At 46.3% G+C, this 20,123-nt stretch overlaps 2 gene segments (V, D, J or C); both read right to left on the reverse strand.

Moving 5' to 3' along the window:
* Window positions 1-462: 462 nt before the first annotated feature.
* LOC119565984 lies at window positions 463-1,750 on the reverse strand. The segment is given in 3 exon segments: window positions 463-491; window positions 1,118-1,411; window positions 1,636-1,750. Coding segments are annotated over 3 exon segments (372 nt in total).
* A 9,142-nt stretch (window positions 1,751-10,892) lies between these two features.
* On the reverse strand, window positions 10,893-11,790 carry LOC119565981. The segment is given in 2 exon segments: window positions 10,893-11,458; window positions 11,685-11,790. Coding segments are annotated over 2 exon segments (357 nt in total).
* Between the last annotated feature and the right edge of the window lie 8,333 nt (window positions 11,791-20,123).

A 20,123-nucleotide genomic window follows, 5' to 3' on the forward strand; every position in this document is an offset into this window, starting at 1 on the left:
TACAATTAAATCAATACCTAGAGATCATCAATACTGTGAGCAATACAGAGAATGGAAATATTTCAATATGCATCTTTGCATGGCTGATTGTGAGTATCAGTTACAATCTTATAATCCACGAGGTGATGTGGGAGGGGGTGATATAGAGCCTGAGTTCATCGTGCTTCCCGCAGTAATGATTTTGGTCACATTTCCTCTTGGCTGTGGAGGGGAGGATGCCTTGGAAAGAACTGCTCTTGTAAGGAATAGGAGAAGAAACTTTCCGAGCAGCCAGGTTATCCCCTAACTGCTACTGAACAGTTTCTTGTATCTGAAGCAGCAGGGACGGCCACTGTTGGAGAGTAATATTAGATTAGATGGACCAGAGCTCAGGTATAGCGATGGGTGTATTCCTCCCCCTGCTGCCCTAGCACCCATATCCCCACTGACTTCACCTATGCTGGGAACACCGGGACCCAGAATTCATCCATCGATGGCGGCACTGCTGGAAGCTGCAGTGTACAAATGGCTCGGGTGTTTTTACCACCGTGTGATGTGACCCTGCTCTGGGGGCACTGGTGAGGAATTCTGGATTCCATTTTTGCCAGGACAGCCAGTATCAGCGAGTCCCAACCCTGCGGAGGGGTTTGTGCTGGGAAAGGGGAGCTGCATCAGTGACTGTGCTTTGCTAGATAAGCAGCTGAATCCTACAGGAGCTTTTAGTCTGAGGTGTTTGGATTAGTCTACTGCAGTGGTCACTGTGGGTGCTTTATAAAGCGGGAGAACAGTTCTCTGTCCATTTTCTCGGCTCAGTAGAAAGGTGCTGGGATTGGAACCTGCTGTCAGGAGGAAGTTGGGTGCAGCCCGTAAGAGCAAATCCATGTTAGTGGTCGGGGAGCAATTGCTGAGTAAAGAGTGCTGAACCACAGAGTGGGAGGGAGGGAGCACCTGAAAGAACTAGAAATTCTGGAGTGAGGAGGGGGGGGACGCGAGTCTGACACACCCTGGAGTCCCACTGCAGGGCAGTAGAAGCACCAAGACCAGGAAACTGCACAGGAAGCAGCTGAACTACTGTGAGTGAGAGTCTGAAACGACACAGAGCAGGGAGGTTTTTGTGCTGGTCTGTATCACTGTGTGAGAGGCCAGCTGCTCTGCTGCTGACAGTAATAATCTCCAGCATCATCCGCTTCCACCCGGCTGATTGTAAAAGTGAAGTCTGTGCCAGACCCACTGCCACTGAACCGGTCTGGGATCCCAGAGGGACGGGTGGAAGCATAGTAGATAAGGAGCTTAGGAGCCTGTCCTGATTTCTGTTGGTACCAGGCCATGTAGCTAACACTGGAACTGGCTTTGCAGTTGATGGTGACTCTGTCTCCTGGAGACACTGCCAGGGATTCTGGAGTCTGAGTCAGCACAATCTGCCCGCTGGAGTCTGGATGGGAGAAAAACAGTTAAAAGAAAAAGAAATATAAAATGACTCAAACTTTGTAATTTTTAACTAACTACAAAGCTGTAGTGACTATCTTGTATCCCTCCTTCTATAACATTGTAAATGCCATTGGGAATGATTGCTTGAAAAGGAAATTCTGATTATTTGCAGCCTGGTAAAATATCATAACTTTATTTTAAACTAATTTCCCCTGTTGTTGTTGTTACCCTGAATGCAGAGGACGAGGAGCCAGAGTAGCTGTGTCTGGGAGCTCATCTTGATATGGCTCGAGTGGCAAACACCAAGCTCAGAAGCACAAAGTGTGAAGGTGGCACGTTTATATCTGCTCTGAGCAGCTGGGAACTGTCACTCGGGTGGAAATATGCAAAGCAGCATCTCTGTGCAAATGTCCATTCCCTCTGCAGACCCAGGGCCACATACTCCCCTCAGTCTGGTAACGCATCTCCTATTCCTTGCAGTGAGGGATGCCCAGATGGGTCGGCGAGAGGATGGTCTCTTTAATCAATGGGCCCAGAGTGTTCTGTAGATTTTCCTGATGAAGGAGTCCCTGACTGTGCTCAGTTAGTTCCTAAGCTCAGCAGTATCCAGTGTCTTTGTCACTAGTCACATCTAATGGCTATGGCTTATTTAGATCCTGGTGTTCATTCAAAGAGCAGTTTCCTGTGTGGGTTGTTAGGAAGTTAGTTAATTAGTTCATCTCTTCACAGTGCTTTGAAAAATTACAGATCTGTTTAAGGGCTCAATATTGTTGTTTTAATGATATTATTGCCAGATTGCATGGTAACATCTGTCACTGAATATACATAGAGAATTAATTTGAAGCGTTAAATCTTGGTTGGTTGCAGTACTGCCCATGCCCTTCCTTCCTAAGCTCATTGAATGGGCCATTTACAGCTGTTTCCTCCAATTTCTCTCCTCCACCCCCATCAGATCTGCTTTCCACCTTTTCTACTCCACCAAAACTTCCTGGCCCAGTCTCCACGCCCGTCCTTCTTGACTTCTTGGCTACATCTGACATTGTTGATCACACACATACACGCTCTCTCTCTCTCTCTCTCACACACACACACACACGTCAAAGTCTTCTGCTTCTTTGGTGCTCATGCTGTCACCCTGTCCTGGTTCTCCTCCTGTCTCAGTTATTGTTCTGACAGCATCTAGTTTGGTTGGTCATTGTCTTCCCCTCTCCCATTCTGCCAACAAAACCTGCAGGCTTTCTCATTGTCCTATTCTTATTCAAGGGGTGTGTGTTTCCACAGGGCCGAGAGCATGGAACCCCATCCTGAGTGGGGCCTATGAGTATTAAGTGAGGCTAAATACTAAATCACATTACAGTGGGTGTCATTCACAGAAGGCACCTCAGCCCTCATTAGAAAACTCACATATTTCACACGAAAAATGCCCTTTTGAAATGTTTTGATCAGATTAAGTTGGCTTTTCGGTCATGTGATTTTATTTTGAAATTAGAAATTGAATGAAAACGTTCCTTTATTTTTTTTAATTAAAATGTTGTTGTTTTGTTTTGGATTTTGGAAATTGTAATTCTTTGATTTTTTTTCATTCTTGGTTTCTGAATTGTCTTTTGCTCCCCCTTTCCTCCCCCCACTCCCCCCATCCACCTGCTTTCTTTCACTTTTAATTCTTACCATTTTTCCCCACTGGACAGACGGAGGAGGAAAAGATGAAAAAACTGTGTAAGTGGTAAAAACCCTTGTCACACTCTGTTACTCTTTTTGAACTGAGAACGGTTGGAAAAAATTATAAAGTGTCTGAAAGTAGTTTCCCCACACTTATAACTGTCTTACAGTTTCCCAACTTTTTCTCATTGGAAAACTCTATAAAAATTTGAAAAATAGGTTTTCTTCAACATTACATTTTCCACCAAGATATTTTCATGGGAAAAAATACAACCAACCATATAATTAAACTCAAAGTTCTCTTTCCTGGTCTAAGATTTTAATGGCTTTCCACCCCACACACTTGATGTAAACATTCTCTGATCTTAACTTAAATATGTAGGAAAAATTGCAAGCTATAAAAGCTGCTCTTCTCGCTAAACTCCCTTCTTCAGTCCATCTGTGTATCAATCACAGAGTTTTCTATAGCATCCATCAGCCTTTATTAAATATTAGCTACAGAAGGTGGCAGTCAAGCTATTTTGCGTGTAGTAACAAAGTAGTTTGTTGAATGAATGACAAGACCATTTCCACAACCAAACACAGAGAGACACAGATAAAATAGAAGTGAGGAGAAAGGAAAAGGAAACAAAGAATTAGATGCTCTGTTGTATAGTTAGCTGCTAGGTGGGTAAAGATTGAAGGCCCAAATTGTAGCTGTTTCCTCAGGCAAGCAGTAACCCTTGTCCATCAGAGGTCAAGATGGAAGGCTGGATTGGAGGAGAGGTCGAGATGATGGATAAAGTTTCCTTCTTTCTCGCAAAGTGTAGAGGAGCCAACATCAGAGGAGCAGGCAAAAAAGAATTCCAGGAGCATTCAAGTGAGATTGTTAAACCCAGGAAACACCCTGGCCTGAGCTTGAATAGGCTTTCCACCCATTAGAGCCATAATGTGAGTGGACCATAAAGAAAAGGATAAAAGGTGGGGGTGGGAAACAAAGAAAAAGAGAGCCCTACCCTGCCTCTTTTGGGTTACTGTGGATCATACACTTTTTTGTTTCATGGAAAGCTACCTTGACTTTCCTTTCCAGATTTTCTATAGTCTTTTTAACCCAAACAAATTAACCTCCTAAACAAAGTAGCATTGAGCACAGTCTCAGGACATGTTAGAATGTCCCGGTTCTCCAAGGGGATGCTCCTGCAGACATCATGTTTTTCTTGTTGTTAGATCGATTAAGAGTGACAGGGCCTCTTAGAATTCCAGCTCACGGTTCAATAGTTCACAAGGCCTCAGCTTCAACTGTCTCTTTTCCACACGAGGCCAAGTCTCTTGCTTCTATTGTCATTTCAGCCGCTCAGGAGCAGCTCCCACTGTCTCTGCCTGTGTCTACCAATGTGCCAACAAGACCTCCTGGTCAACATTAGCAAAGGCTTGAATGTAAAAGGGTACCACGTGAGCTATGGTTAGGATTATACTGAGCACGTCTTCCACTTGGGGGCTTCTATTTTAACATGTGTTGCTTTGGGAGAAAAAGTTGAAACCCGGATTCTAAATCCATATTTAGGCACCTTAATAAAAAGGGCCTGATTTTCAGATGGGTCGGGCACCTTCATCCCCCATTGATTTTAGTACAATTTCAGCATCTCTGAAAATCAAGCCACTTTTTTAGGTGCTTCCAAATAGATGTAGTAGGCTAACTTTAGGCAGCCCAGGTATGCAAACCTTGGTTAAATGTGTTCAATAGGAATGGGTAAGCTAGAAAACACGTCTTCCTCTTATGACTTAGGTTCCTATGAAATTTTCCCCTCTAGTGCAAAGGAGAATTAATCTTCCATTTGAGTGATTCCTTTAATTGGTGCATTTATTTTCTTTCTGTACATGCTGTTAATAGCGACACCACCTACCTATCTACGCTGAAGCGTCGTATTGTTGGCATTCCGCCACGGAGAACTCCTGCTGCCCAGTTAAGGTTGAATGCAAAGAACAATAGCAGAAGCAAATGGAAAACCCTCATTAGTCTGTCCACTCCATCCTCCATTCTGGAGTGTTTCCTACCGCACATGGACTGTGCTTTTGCTTGCAGCCACCCTTGCCGTGCCCAGCAGCCAGCAGAGGGGTCTCTTGCTGTGCTGTAGCAGAGTCAAGCCCTCTGCATATCGTTCTAGACACAGAGCAGTGAGCTGGACTGAAACAACCGTCCTGACACTGGACGTCTCTGCAGGAAGCAGCTGTTCCTCTAGAATCACAGGAACTGAAGAGACCAGGGAGGTTTTCCTACGGGCTGTGAGAGGGAAGCTGACCCTTTCTTGATGATAATCTCCGTCATCTGCTTCAACCACACTGATAATGAGACTGTAAATCGGTGTAACCGTTCCCTGAGTGACTGCCCCTGAACCAGGCTGGGACCCCAAAGGGCAGGGTAGAGCCAGAATATTCAGAAGGGGAGCCTGTCCTAATTTCTGCAGGTACCAGACTATATAAGTGCTCACACTTGCACTGGCTTTGCAATTGATTGTGACACTTTCTTCCGGAGCCTTGGTCATCACAATGTCCTAACTGGAGTTTTGATGAAAAATAAGATAAGGAACTAGATCTATATGAAAATAAAAATAAGATGTATTGTTTTATCATCTGTCTCCTTACATTCCTCACCAGGCTTTTACATTGTATTTACATAGTTTTATTAATTTAACATAAAATTAAAGTAATGTCTAAGCTAGGTGTATATATAATACCAAAGTGATGACACTGGGTGGAGATGAAGCATAAAAAAATATACGGCAGCATTTCTAGATTGGCTTTGTTCAAGCCAATATCCTCTTGTTCTGCCCCTTTACCCTGGATCCTGAGCGCTAACAACCAGAGGAGCTGAGGCTGTGAGATCCTTTTGCTCTGTTGGAGCTGTCCAATGCTGATCAATTAACTGGTAAATGTAAAATGTATGCAGTGTCGTTGTCGCTGGGTGGGTCCCAGGATATTGGCAAGACAAGATGGGTGAGGTAATATCTCTTATTGGACCAACTACTGTTGGTGAGAAAGACAAGATTTTGAGCTACACCGAGTTCTTCCTTAGGTCTGAGAAAGGTATCTGTGGTGGGGCATGTGTTTAGTCTCTTAGAGAGTATGGATGATTCAGCTCCAGTGTGGGGTAGTCTTGATAAATTGATGATGATTGGGTGTCGTGCAGTGTTCATTTGGTGGGTACTGGTGCCATGGTTTCTCCCAGACGTGATGTTCTGTGGGTTGTGGACTAGGTGTAGTTGGTTCCACTTGTTTTTGTGTTGAATGGCTGTCATCAGGTTTGCGTTTCTTTGATGTTTACCTTTCCCAGACCTGAGGAAGAGCTCTGTGTAATCTTGAAAGCTTGTCTCTCTCCCCAGCAGAAGTTGGTCCAATAACAGGGGTTATCTTACCATCCTTGTCTCTTTAAGTGTAAAATGTAATATTTATAACTGCCAAGAGCATGAGGGGAATTGGAAGCAGAAGGAGAGATACAAAGCATCTTGTCTCAGCCCCTGGGTCACAGGCTGAGACACAGGGATTTGAGAATTAATTTCTTAGCAGCATTTCACAAATGTTTTCCTCTGCTATGTGGATTCGTTTAGAAGTGTCATCTACCTCAGATCATTCATGCCATGATGGTTCTGACCAGGGTGCAGCCTTATGTAGATAACGCTTGGAAATGACATCAGCATATTGGAGGAAAGCATTTTGTGTGTCCTGTTTGTCTAAAGCACTGCAGTAGGGTTAGTTTGGTTTTCTTTCCTGTTTGGAGAAGGCTTGAGCAGATTCCTTTTCGGGATAATTGGAAACAACACGTGGGAAGTGCAAGAACTGGGTTTGTCACGTCTGAAGAACTGAAGTAGCCAGGAGCTTGGAGACTTGACAACCCGCTATCTGCAGGGACTGGGCTGGTGAGCGGAGGGCGACTGAAATCACTGGAGTGCAGTATGAGCAGCCCTGCCTGCTCTCGTGCCACTCTGGGTGTGAGTCTCCCACAGTGCAGTGGGCGGTGATTTCCAGTCTCTCCGTGGAAGGCCCATGGGGGACAGGATTTCTAGCTAGCTCCTCATCTTGGGAAGCATTCCTGCCCGCCACAGCACAGTGATCTCAAACCCTGGCACGGACAGTTAGGGGATGGGTAAGCGGGTGCATAGCTCAGTGCAGAGCCGGAGAGAGGGACAGGTGTATTTGCTGCCCTCAGGCAGAGCGTGTTTGGGTGGCAGGGTCTGAGCGTCTGCCCCCGGAGCGAGGAGTTGGTTTATGCCCCCGGAGAGCCAGAGACAGTGAGGCGGAGGCGCGTGTCCGGCAGCACGGCCAGCACCATGCCGCTCAGCCGCACCCGGGGCAGCAGCCGCTGTACTAGTTTCACAGCTGGTCGGTGAGACCGAGCAGGGCGCAGGCAGGGCAACAGGCTGGACTCCACTGGCCCTGCCGTGACCAGACAGGCCAATGATGTGGCATTTGTAAGGGCAGCAGGGGACAGAGGCAGCCGGTGAGTTGACCCAGGCTGTGCGGTGAGCTGTGGCTCAGGATGCTGTAGGGGCTGCAGCACACCTCTGGGCAGGGGCCGTGGGGGAATCCCAGCGGCAGTGAGAGCCCAGCCTTAAAGAGCCACGCACGTCTGTAGCCAATGGGCGAATCACTGGAGGGTTGGAATGAGGCCAGTGGAGAGCTCTCATGCTGTTTAGGTAGCACACAAGGAGCATGAAGGGCAGGAATCTGAGGTGAGCTGGTTGTGTGAGATTTATTTCACCAGCAATGGGAGCTGTCACCTTTCAGCGTGGCTAAAGGTTTGTGTTGTTTTATCCATTGATTTTTCCAATGAGCCTCTCAGTATCTCATTAACCCTCTGAGCCATCAAAGAAATGAACACCTGTCATTAATAAATACATCAATGTGTCACCCCGGGTGAACTGACAGGGCATGGCCAGGAGTCTCTTCAGCTCGAGGTAAACAGACATGTCCCTTAGACTTTGTTCTGTGCTGGGTGAACAGATCAGACTGGGTGGCTGGTAGAGAGGAGACAAGGAATGAATCCTTGGTTCCCACACTGCAGCTGCCCTGATATGGAGACAGGTGGGAGCAAGCAGCTGTTACACTGTATGAACGTAACTGATAGCCAGAGCAGGGAGGATTTGGTATTGTCCTGTATCACTGTGTGAAAAGGGTGCCATATATATGTTGACAATGATAATCTCCTTCATCTTCAGATTGAACGGTGCTGATTGTGATACTGTAATCAGCAACATTGCTCCCAGCCTGACTGCCACTGAACTAGGCTGGGACCCCAGGCAGCAAGGTGGAGGCACTATATATAGGACCCCAGGAGCTTGTCCTCGTTTCTGTCGGTACCAGGTTTGTAGGCCCATAATGCTGGAACTGCCACAGATTCTGGAGTCCGAGTCAGCAGAATGTCCCCGCTGGAGTCTGAATGTAAAGACAAATACAAACAAAATTATTAACTATAGACGCTCGAGTGTTTTCACACCTTAGTTTTTGTGTGTATTGTATTGTATTTTCTGAATTAAATGAAAAAACACTGAGTGGATTCCAACGTGCACCTAAATAAGAGCAAAGGACTCTCCTGTTGTGATTCAGAAAACCCAGTCTGTGCATCTTCTAGATTTTGGGCTGATTCTTACCCTGGATCCAGAGCAGTCAGGAGCAGATGAGCTGAGCCTGTGAGATCATCTTCATGTGTCTGTCCTGACCAGCAGTTGTCAATAAACCACAAAGAGTGAAGTGAAACCTTTATAACGGTTCCAAGCAGCAGGGAAGGGTCAGTGGGTTGCATAGAAGCAAAGCATCTACTCTCAGCCCCTGATACGGAGTCAGAGCTCCAGCTACTGGAAATCAGTGTAGCTGCCGTGATGTCAGGGGATCTATGGAGATTTATACCTGCTGAGGAGCTGGGTCATGGGGGATAGATTGGTTTGTACTATTCCAGAGAGTGTATTTCTGTATGAATGTGTTACAAACTCTGCCATTTATTCCCTCTCCCCGCCACTTTACTCATCTCCTGTTGGCTTCTTGCTCCTGATTCTGGACTCTTTGCTCTGCCCAAGCTGATAGCATGGAGACGGCATCTATACCACCTCCTCGCCCACTTTTACCCTTTATTCAGGCTCTCCCATCAGCCTCGAACTCTCCCTGCCCACCCAACAACAAACCCCACATCTCTTCATTTGTTTCCCTTGTCGAAACCCCACTTCTTCAAGCCCCCGTACACTATCATTCTAATTCCATTGAAGGAATTGGTGTTAACCAAGAAGAAACTCGCAACCTACGGGACACGTGAACTAGCCTCATAAGTAACCATATAATCCTCCCCGTCACCCTGCCCCATCCCCATCCCTTTCCTGTGTTGTCTCCTCTTTGTTGTTTAAGTGCTTTAGGCCCCTATCCTGTAAGCATGTGTACCATGTGTACATGGGGAGAGCCATTGAATTCCAGGCATAGGATACTGATGGACTCAATGGGACCTCACGCATGCATAAAGTGGTGTTGCCAACTCTTACAACTGAATTAGGAGTCCCATGTCATGTGACGGTTTATTTAAAGCCTCCCCAACTCCTGGAGCCACACTGATTGCACTGAAAAGCTTGACCGAAGTGTGCCCAGAATGCTCCAAACCAAAAGACAAATGAAATCACTGAAATGAGTTTTGTTTTGTTTTTTAATCTCATGCTTTCTGAATGTTTGTGGTTGGCAATACTCATACATTAGTGACATATAAAAGTGTTAGCAGGATCGGGGACTGTCAGCTCTACAGAGCAGGGTTCCTGTCTGCGTTTGTTCAGTGAAGTGCAAAGCACATCCAACAGTAACGCTACACGGCTTTCTGTGTTGGGCATTTCAGATGGTCCTGTCTCTGCTGGAGGAGTGACACGTTTGTGTGATGCCATCTGCTGGCAATAGGGGGGATATTCAGTACTATGATTTCTTTAACTTCTATCCCTGTTGCAAAGTGAGTCTATGGATGTGTGTGAAGAGGTGGAAATGGGAATACACCAGTTGCCAGTGAAACTAAAATGGAATTTAACCCCATTGATCCTGTCACTTTTCATAATGCAACATTTGTTTCTTTTTTTACTCCAAAATCTCCTTCTTCCCCTAGTTTCTCTCGTCCTTCCCTTTTCCTTCTGTCTCTTCTCCTTGTGTCTTCTCTGTTCCACTGTCACACAGCCCTACGCCCAGCCCATGCATTGTGTTATCCACCCTATGCACACTGCTCACTTTCTAGTCCCCTTTTTACCCACACAGCCTTCCATGCAGACCTCTCTCTCTCTCTCTCTCTCTTTTCTTCCCCTCATCTTCCCCCAGCTCCCTGGCAGTTCCTGAGAGGTGCAGACAGCTCTCAGCAATCTTTGATTTGATCGGCCCCTGAAGTCACTCAGTGCCTCAGAGGAGCCTCTCAGCCCTTTGCAGCATTGGCCCTGCTTGACCATAAAATATTGGGAGTGCAACTTGTCTCTGGGGTCATGGTGGAAACCACCTGGGCATAAATAAACATCATCCGCGTGGCTGAGGTTTTGTATCTATTACTGTTGCTGAGCTGGTAACGCCCAGACACCTAATAGCCATTAAGAGAGCATCAAAGGTTGACCATTCTTGATGCTGAAGCAGGAGTAGCAGATGTTTGGTTCCATTTATGAAGCAGATGTTGTAATGAGCAAAAGAAACTGAACTGAAGGGCCTGAATCAGATAGTGTCCTTTACTCTGAGAACAGTTTAGTTGAATTAGACTGTTGCAGTTTTCCAGTGTGGATGCTTTACAAATCCATCCATTTTGTCAGCTCAGTAGAAAGTTGCTTGGATTGTAACCTCGTGTCAGTAGGAAGTTGGATGCAACCCATAAGAGCAAATCCATGTTAGCGGGCAGGGGGCAATTGCTGAGTAAAGAGTGCTGAACACCTATTGTGAGCACCTGAAAGGACCGGAAGTTCTTCAGTGTGGAGGGAGGTGATCGAAGTCTGACACACCCAGCCACCCCACTGCAGGGCAGCAGAGGCAATCACACAATTAAGCTGCACAGGAAGCAACTGAAATACTGAGTGAGAGTCTGAAACTACATAGTAGGGAGGTTTCTGTGCTGGTTCGTATCACTGTGCGAGTGGGGCACTCTTATACTTTTGGCAGTAAAAATCTCCAGCATCATCTGCTTCAACCCTGCTGATTGTGAACGTGAAATCAGTGCCAGACCCACTGCCACTGAACCGGTCTGGGATCCCAGAGGGACGGCTGGAAGCGCTGTAGATAAGGAGCTTAGGGGCTTGTCCTGATTTCTGTTGGTACCAGGCCATCCAGTTGCTAACACAGGAACTGGCTTTGCAGTTGATGGTGACTCTGTCTCCTGGAGACACTGCCAGGGATTCTGGAGTCTGAGTCATCACAGTCTGTCCACTGGAATCTGGATTGGAGAATAAATTTGGAAAAAAAAGAAATATAAAATCCTCCAACATCAGAATATTTCGCACACTACTATGTTGCATCTCTAGCAGGCTAGCCTGCAGCTCTCATTCTGTTAACACTGTAATTGCTGCTAGGAATGACTGCTGGAAAGGGAAGTTCTTTCTATTTAAATCCTACTAAATGTTTGACTTTCCTTTAAACTAATCTTCCCTTCTTGTTCTTACCTTGAATGCAGAGCGCGAGGAGCCAGAGTAGCTGAGTCTGGGAGATCATCTTGATATGTCTAGAGTGACAGATACAAAGCTCAGAAGCACAAAGTGCTAATGTGACATGTTTATATCTGCTCTGAACAGCTGCATACTGTCACTTGGGTGGAAATATGTAAAGCAGCATCTCTGTGTAAATGTCCATTGCCTCTGCAGACCCAGGGCCACGTACACCCCTCAGTCTGGTAACGCATCTCTCATTCCTGGCAGTGCGGGATGCCCAAGTGGGTCTGGCAGGAGATGGTCACTATAATCAAGGGCCCAGGTTGTTCTGGAGCTTTTCCTGATCAAAGATTCCAGGACTGGGCTGTTTGTTCATCAGCTCAGTGGTATCCAGTGTCTGCATCACGAGTAACTTCTCATTCCTGGGCCTTATTTACAGTGTGCGCTTATTCAGAGAGAAGTTTTCCAGATGGGTGGTCAGGATGCTGGTTAGTGAGTTCTTGACTGTTTTGCAGGACTTTGAAAACCTTTCGTGCTGCTTAAGGGCTCATTAATTATTATTCTTATTATATAGTTTATCCTAGATTTTACCTTATTGCCAGATTCCTTTCTAATATCTGTCACTGAATAGAAATAGGCACTTAAGCTTGAAGAGATGAAACTTGTTTGCTGTGGATGGTTGCAATGCTGCCCATTCTCTTCCTCCCTAAGCGCATTGAATGGGCCATTTACAGCTGTTGCCTCCAATTCTGCTTCTCACCCCCTCCCATCTGTTCTGATTTCTGCCCTTTCCACTCCACCAAACTGCTCTCCCCCTTTCCTGGACCACTCTCCATCCCTATCCTCCTTGACTTCTAGGCTGCGTCAGATGTTGTCAGTCTCATACTCATTGCAGAAGTCTTCTGCTCCCTTGTTTTTGTGATCTTGCCCTGTCCTGGTTCTCCTCCTACCTCATGCATTGTTCTTACAGCATCTAGTCTGGTTGGTTGTTGTCCTTCCCTCTCCCATTCTGCCAAGGGACCCCTGAGGCTTCCATCTTTAGCGCCTTGCAGCGATGCACGGTGTGTGTGTCTGTACAGTGCCTAGAGGATGGGATCCTGATCCTGAGCGGGGCCTCTAGGTTTTGACTGTAAGACAGATGCTAAAGGATAATATAAATGTCAAAGAAGGCACCTCAGCCTGCACTGCCTTCTAACTCTGCCAGTGGTTTTGGACATCCTGTGACACACCATAACTGCACCCTATAGGACCTTGCATAGGAAAGCCCACCAGGCCAGATGAGCAACTGCCCAGTACTGAGTCCTGTTAGAGTGATAAGAAGAGGGGACGTGTTGTGGTTTTTAGAGGAATGTGATGTTACACTTTTCACCCCACAGTCAGTATTAAATAGAGCTGATTGGAAAACTCACATTGTTCCTATGAAAATATTAACTACAGTAGGTTGCAGCCAAACTCTTCTGAGTAGTGACAAAGTAATTAGGTTTGACATGACAGTTTCCCAAATACAAAGACACATGAATGAGAGAGGAGAAGCTAAAAGGAAACCGAATGAAATGCTTCTTTGTATGGTTGGATGGTAGGTGGGTGATGATAGTTACCGCTTCAGCACTAAATTGTAGCTCTTTCCTCAGGCAGGCAGAATCCCTGGTCAATCCGAGGTGTGGTTGGAAAACTGGATTGGAGGACAGGTAAAGATGACGGATAAAGTTTCCGTCTCTCTCCCAAAGCGGAGATGAGACAACATCAGAGGAACAGACGAAAAAGAACTCTTGGATTGTCTATGGGAGGTTGTTAAACCCAAGAAACATCGTGGCCTGAGGTTCTACAGGCTTTACACCTGTTAGACCCATAAAGTAGAGGTGAAAATAAAAGCAAGGGATGGATGCAGAGTAGAAAAAGACCAGCCAACAAGACCTTCTGGTCAACATTAACAAAGGCTTGAACGTGTAAAACCACATGAGCTATGGTTAGGACTACACTGAATGTGCCCTCTCGTTGGAAGCTATCATTTTACATATATTCCTTTGTGCCAGAATGATCAAACCCAGGTGCCAGAAGTCAGGCTCCTAAAACAATATTTGGCACTTAAGTAAAAATGGTCTGATTTTCAGAGGAGCAAAGCATCTTCAGCTCCCACTGATTTCAGTGCAGTGGGTGGGGGCTCAGCAGCTGTGGAAACCAAGCTTCCCTCTAGGTTTAGAAGCCTAACTTCAGGCACCCAAGTTTGGAGGTGTTGGTCTCAGGTGTTAGATACAAATGGGTGCTTTAGAAGAGATGCTTTCCTTCTTCTGTCATTCTCCCCTTTGAATCAATGGAGGATTTATCTCCCACCAGACGTTTTCCTTTAATACTCTCGTGCTGGAAAACCCTTTGTTATCTCTCTGTATATGGTGGCAATAACAACACCATCCATATGTATAAGCAGAGGCATTGTATCATTCACATTACTCCATAGCATTCATGCTGACCAGTTAAGGCTGAATGCAAACAACATCAGTTCCAAATGGAAAACCCCTGTTAGTCCATCCACTCTATCTTCTGTGCTGGAGTGTTCCCTCCAGCAGATGTGCTACCTTCTTGGTTGCAGCCTCCCTGTGCATTCACAGCAGCTGGTGCAGGGGGTTTCTAACCCTCTACGTCTTGTTCCAGACACAGAGCAGGTTCTTAGCATGGCGTGAGCAGTCGGCAGGAAGGCAGCAGTCACATTGACACTGAGTTTGTCTGCGCGGAGCAACCGTTCCACTATTCAAACAGGCACTGCAGAGCACAGGGCGGTGTTGTTTCAGGGCTGTACCCGTGAGAGGGAAGCTGACAGTCTGTTGACAATAAGAATCTCCAGCATTATCTGCTTCAGCTGCACTAACAGTGTGGGTGTAATCAGGGTAGCTGCTCCTGAACTGGGCCTGGTAATGGCCTGGGACCCCAGAGAGGGGGGCAGAGCCAGAATAAATAAGAAGATTAGGAGCTTGCCCTGATTTCTGTCAGCACCGAGCTAAGTAACTGCTAGAGCTTGAACTGGTTTGGGCAGCTGATCATAACTTTCTCCTGGAGACACTAATAAGGATTCTGGAGAACGAGTTATTGCAATATCCTGGCTGGACTCTGACTGAACTATGCAAAAATCAGTAACTACATACATAGGAAAATAAAAATAAGAGTTTTGTTTTAATTGTGTCTAATTACACACATCTCCATGCTTTTTCACATTGTTAGAATGTTTATGTTGTTTTCTTAATTTAACATAAGAAGGGAATAGTTTCTAAGTTGCATGTAAATTCCCAAGTGATGCCACTGGCTGGATATAAAGCATAAAATACACACAGTGACATTTGTAGCTCTGTTTTTTTAGGCCAATGTCATCTTGTCTGCTCCTTACCCTGGATCCAGAGTATTCGCAACCAGCTGAACTGAGCCTTTGAGATCATCTGACTAACTTGGATCTGTCCAGAGCTGATCCATTAACCGTACAGAGGAAAACAAAATATTTGTTACAGCAGAGAGGAGCAGGGGAATTTGAATTGGAGGGAACTGTGCAAAGCATCTCACCTCAGTCCATGTGTCACAGGCTCAGTCCTGGGGAGCTGAGAATGGATTTCTTAGCAGCATCTCCCAAATGTTTTCCTCCCGCACGGGAATTCGTTTACCAAGTGTCATCGACGTCACAGCATTCCTTCCAGGATGGTTGGGACCAAAGTTCATCATCAGACAGATGAGACTTGTGAAAGGAATGAATGTGGTGGAGGAAAACGTGTGTGTCCATGTATGTACTTCACTGGGATCAGTCTGGTTTTCGCTCCTGTTTGTAGAAACCTTGAGCAGATTCTCCTTTGGGATGTTTGGAGCTGACGTTGCTGGGAAGTTGCTGGGAAGTTGAACAGAAAAAGAACTGGGTTTGTATGTCTGCAGAACTTAAAATGTCCAGGAGTTCAGAGACTTTGAACCCCTGGAGCTGCAGAGGTCAGGCTGATGACCAGAGGGAGATGAGAATCTCTGGAGTGGCTGGGAGCAGCCCTGCCTGCTATCGTGTCCCTCTGGGTTTGACTCTCCCACAGCCCAGCTGTTGGTGACTTCCAGTGTCTCTGTGGAAGGGCTTATCAAGAGACAGGGTTTCTAGCTAGCTCTTCAGCATGGGGCACCTACCTGACCAGCCACAGCATGGCTCAATGTCCCTTCTTCAAACCCCACTTCTTCCAAGAGATATACTATCTCTCGAATTCCATTGGAGCATTTTATATTAACCAAGAAAGAAACTAGTAACCACCAGGACACATTCACTAACTACCCAAGTAACCACATAATCCTCTCCATTGCCCTGCCCCTTCCCCATCCAATCCCCTTGTTATCCCCTCTTGTGCTGGTGGTCTCTTAGACCCTGGTCCAGTAAACTCTTGTGCAAATTTTCAGTTTTATACTCGTGTCGATTCATTAAATTCCAGACTTAAGGTGCATCATGGATGCACTGGGGCCGCACTCACGCATAAAGGAGTTGGCCAACTCTAGCAGATTTAACACATCTCACGGAAGTTGATGTTTAACTTAAAGATCCAGCTCCTGGAGGCAAATGATTAAGTGAGAGTCCCTGTTTTTTGTTGGATATACACATCTAAAGACATATAAGATCATTTCACAATCACAAAAGGATATGGTTAAGCAGCAACAATAAGTAGTACAAACAGGTCATCTCACAGTCTCTTCTGTGAAGATTCACTCAGTTAGTGGTTAATGAAGTAGCTTTAATTCTGGTAAACAGAAATGTGCTGGCCGAAAGATGTTATTTCACTTAGCTTACATTGTATTTTATTTTCCCCCTTCTGTGGCACTTGATTTTTTTGTTCATCTGTTTTATTCCTTGGACAGGTTGAATGTTTATTTTAAAATGCTTCATTGTATTTCTGTATATACAACATGAATGAATAGTTTTACAGCCCCTTTCATCCATGTTCTTCATTAGATGCAGCAAAGTGTATCTCATGAGCACATTGATTTCTTGTACTCTTTGCAGAATTTTCCTTGGTGTTAAACGTATATTGGGGAAAATCCATCACAGTTAACCTTCAAAATAACATTAGGAAGAATGTGTCCACGGCCTTCTCATGTCATGTGCTTTGCTCTTATTTTTTAGTAGCAAATTTCCCCCCCACTCTGGCTGTGCGATCTGCCACCCAGCCCCCCCCTCACCCCCGGCTATGAAGAAGCACAGTCTGTTTGCATGCAAAACATGGGCTGACTCCAGAGAATCACAGAGGGTGATTCTTGGCCCATTTGAAGTCAGTGGAGGTTTTGCCTCTGACTTCAGTGGGGCCAGGATTTTCCCCACAGTAAGTATGTCTGAGGAGTTGGAAATGGAGATACAAGAATCACCAGTGAAACTAAAATAGACTTTTACATTTTACATAAGACAACATTTGTTCCATTTTTCTATTCTGAATTTTCCTTCCTTTCCTAGTTTCCCTCATTCTTCCCCTTCCCTTCCATCTCTTCTCCTTGTCTCTTCTCTCTGTCACACAATCCTGAACCCAAGCCATTCACCCTATTATCCATCCCATGCACACTGTTCACATTCCTATTCCATGTCAACACTCACAGCCTTCCATATAGACGCTTCCCGCCTCTCTCTCTCGGTCTCTCTCTCAGGGCCCCTTCCCACAAGGTGCCAGGCAGCTCCTGAGAAGTGCTGAGAGCCCTCAATTCTCTTTGACTCCAGTGGGAGCTGAAATCACTCAGAGCCTGATAGGATCTTCTCAGGGCCTGGCAGAACTGGCCCTGCTTAGTCCCAGGATACTGGGGGCACAACCAATGTGTCATGCTGAGAACCACATAGCAATATAATAACGTGACCCAGATGGCTGAGGTTTGGTATTTGTAAGTCTCTCTGAGTTGGTAAGACCCAGCCAAACAGCACCCTGATCCCATTGGTCAGTCAGAACTGGAAGTGGGATGGGTTTTGTCCCAGGCCATTGGGCAGTTTCTGTGCTCCCGTTAGAGCAGAGGGACCTGGGTTTCCCAAGGAAAATGTTTGGTGAATTGTATGTTAATGGTGGGGAGCAAAGGGGAGAGAAGGAGCCACGTGTTCCAGTGAGGGCTCTGGACACTGAGGTAAGTCTGTACTGCTGTTAAAACCCAAGGCTGGCCTGGGCCACCTGATCAGGGCTCACAGGGCTCGGGCTAAGGGGCTGTTTAATTGTGGTCTAGACCTTCGGGCTTGGCTGGAGCTCAAGCTTTAGCACCCTGTTAGGCAGGAGGGTCCCAGAGCTCGGGCTGCAGCCCAAACCTGAATGTCTACAGCCCCTTACTGCAAACCCAAGTCAACTGGCATGGGCCAGCTGCGGGTGTCTAATTGCAGTGTAGCTAGGAGGAGCCAAAATAGGTGAGAAGCTTAGGAGCTTGTCCAGATTTCTGTTGCTACCAGGATAGACAGGAGCTGCTAAGGCTAGACCTGGCTGTATATCTGATGGGGACTTTTTCTCCTGGAGACACAGAGGGCTTCTGGAGTTTAAGTCACAGTGACCTGCCCATTGGAGCCTGGATTAATTATACAGTATAAATAAAGAAAGATAAATGGTCATTGATAGTGAGCAATGTTGTTTATTAATATGTGATTGACATTTGCATCTTTGGACAATGGTCACAGAATACAAGATGTTCACAATCATTATATTCAAGCCATAACTTTGACAAATTACTTATTTAATAGTCAATCTATACAAAATATTTTGAATTTTTAAAATATCAATGGATCTTCTAAGCCAGGGCCCTCCAGTTCTGATTCTTACCTGGAATCCGCAGCACCAGTAACCAGAGCTGCTGAGTCTCGGAGAACATCTTGGTACATGTGAGCTGGCAGGTGCTGCTCAATAAGCCGTGGAGAGTGGAACAAAATCTTTTCTAGCCCCCAGAGCAACAGGGCAGCATCGCTGGGGAGTTCACATGCAAAGCAGCCCATGTATGGGGGGATCCTGGCCTCCCTGCTCTGACTAGACATAGAGCTGGTTTCTGTGCCTCATCACCGTGCGTGATGGTCACTCGCCCTCCAGGGAAAAATTGGATGGTCTGGTAGCTGAGGCACAGAACATGCGGGTCCTGGTCTGGCTCTGCCACAGCCTTGATGTGTGACCTTGGCCTAGTCATTGTGGTCCCAATCCTGTAAAGTACTGAGTGCTCTCAGTTCCCATTGAAACGTATGGGATGATCTACGTGAGCAAGGACTGCAGGATATGACCCTATAAGCCCCATCCTGCTCCCGTTGATGTCAGAGGCAAAACTCCCATTGATGTCAATGGCCATGGAGTCGGGCCCTAAATCTCTCTGTGCCTCATCTTCCCTCAGTGTAAAGTGGGGAGGGTGATGGTCACTGGGCGTGCGCCCAGGGGGTGCTGGGATATCACTGATCAGTGTTTGTAAAGTGCTTTGGGATCCAAAGGCGGAGGGTGCTAGGTTAGTGCAGAGGCCTAACTCCTCCCCATCAACCAGGGGTCGGTCAGTGATGGTGTCAGCCCTTCATGCAAAAGAATAAGGAGGGCAAGTGTTTTCTGCTTATGTGCACACAAACATGGAATGATTTGCATGTGCCCATTAGAAGCAGAGCTTTCCTGGGTAGCTGTGCTCTGTAGGGGTGTTGATTTTGTTGCTCTGGGACAGGGTAGTGTAGCTTATCCATTATATGGTCATTATAGGTATAGCATGCTGTCCTGCAATTACCTGGTCCTGCACTTGCTGTGTTTTGGTGTATCAGTTGTAGGTCCATTGGTTGTAGTGGAGGTAGCTGGGGGGGTCATGGGTACCTTTGCCCTGTAGTTTGGCATGAAACACACTGGTGTAGGTTTGTATCCCAGGCAGCTGGGGTTTGGATTTCCTTTCTCCCCCGATCCATCATTTCCTTCCTCTAGATCCTCTTCCAGTCTCTCTCCCTGGGGCCTTCCTATTTCCTGCTACTTTGGTCTTCCTCCATCCTTTCCTACCTTAAAGCATCTTTGCCCTCGGCTCTCCCTGCTGGATCCCAGTGGATGTGTTGCTACCTGCTGCCAGCTGCCTCCTCGTTTAGTTGTAAATGCTCACAAGTGGTGAGGTGCCCCCAGCGCTGGAAGGTTATCAGTGCCTCTGGTTCCAATACCATAGTTACAGTGATGCTGTCTACAGGAAGCATCTGTTACACTCGAGTGAGAAAAACAAAGAGTGGAGAGGTGTTTGGAGTAGTCTGTATGTCTGAGAGAGGGTAGCTGGTATACTGCTGACAATAATAATCTCCAGGAGAACAAGGGCTGTTTGGTCCCTGCTAGAGCCATGGAACTCCCACCTCCCTGTTATCCTTAAAGGGGACAGAACCTATCAAGCACCTGTCCCAGAAGAGTCAGGTCTTAACAAGGACTTGATAATACAGAGTCAGGTGTGGCAGCATAAGCAGGGGACGGAGCTAGGTTGGTGTAACTCCAGCGTCTGTTGCAAGGGAATGCTAAG

This window comes from Chelonia mydas, chromosome 4 (assembly GCF_015237465.2).
Source record: "Chelonia mydas isolate rCheMyd1 chromosome 4, rCheMyd1.pri.v2, whole genome shotgun sequence".
NCBI classification, from domain to species: Eukaryota; Metazoa; Chordata; order Testudines; family Cheloniidae; genus Chelonia; species Chelonia mydas.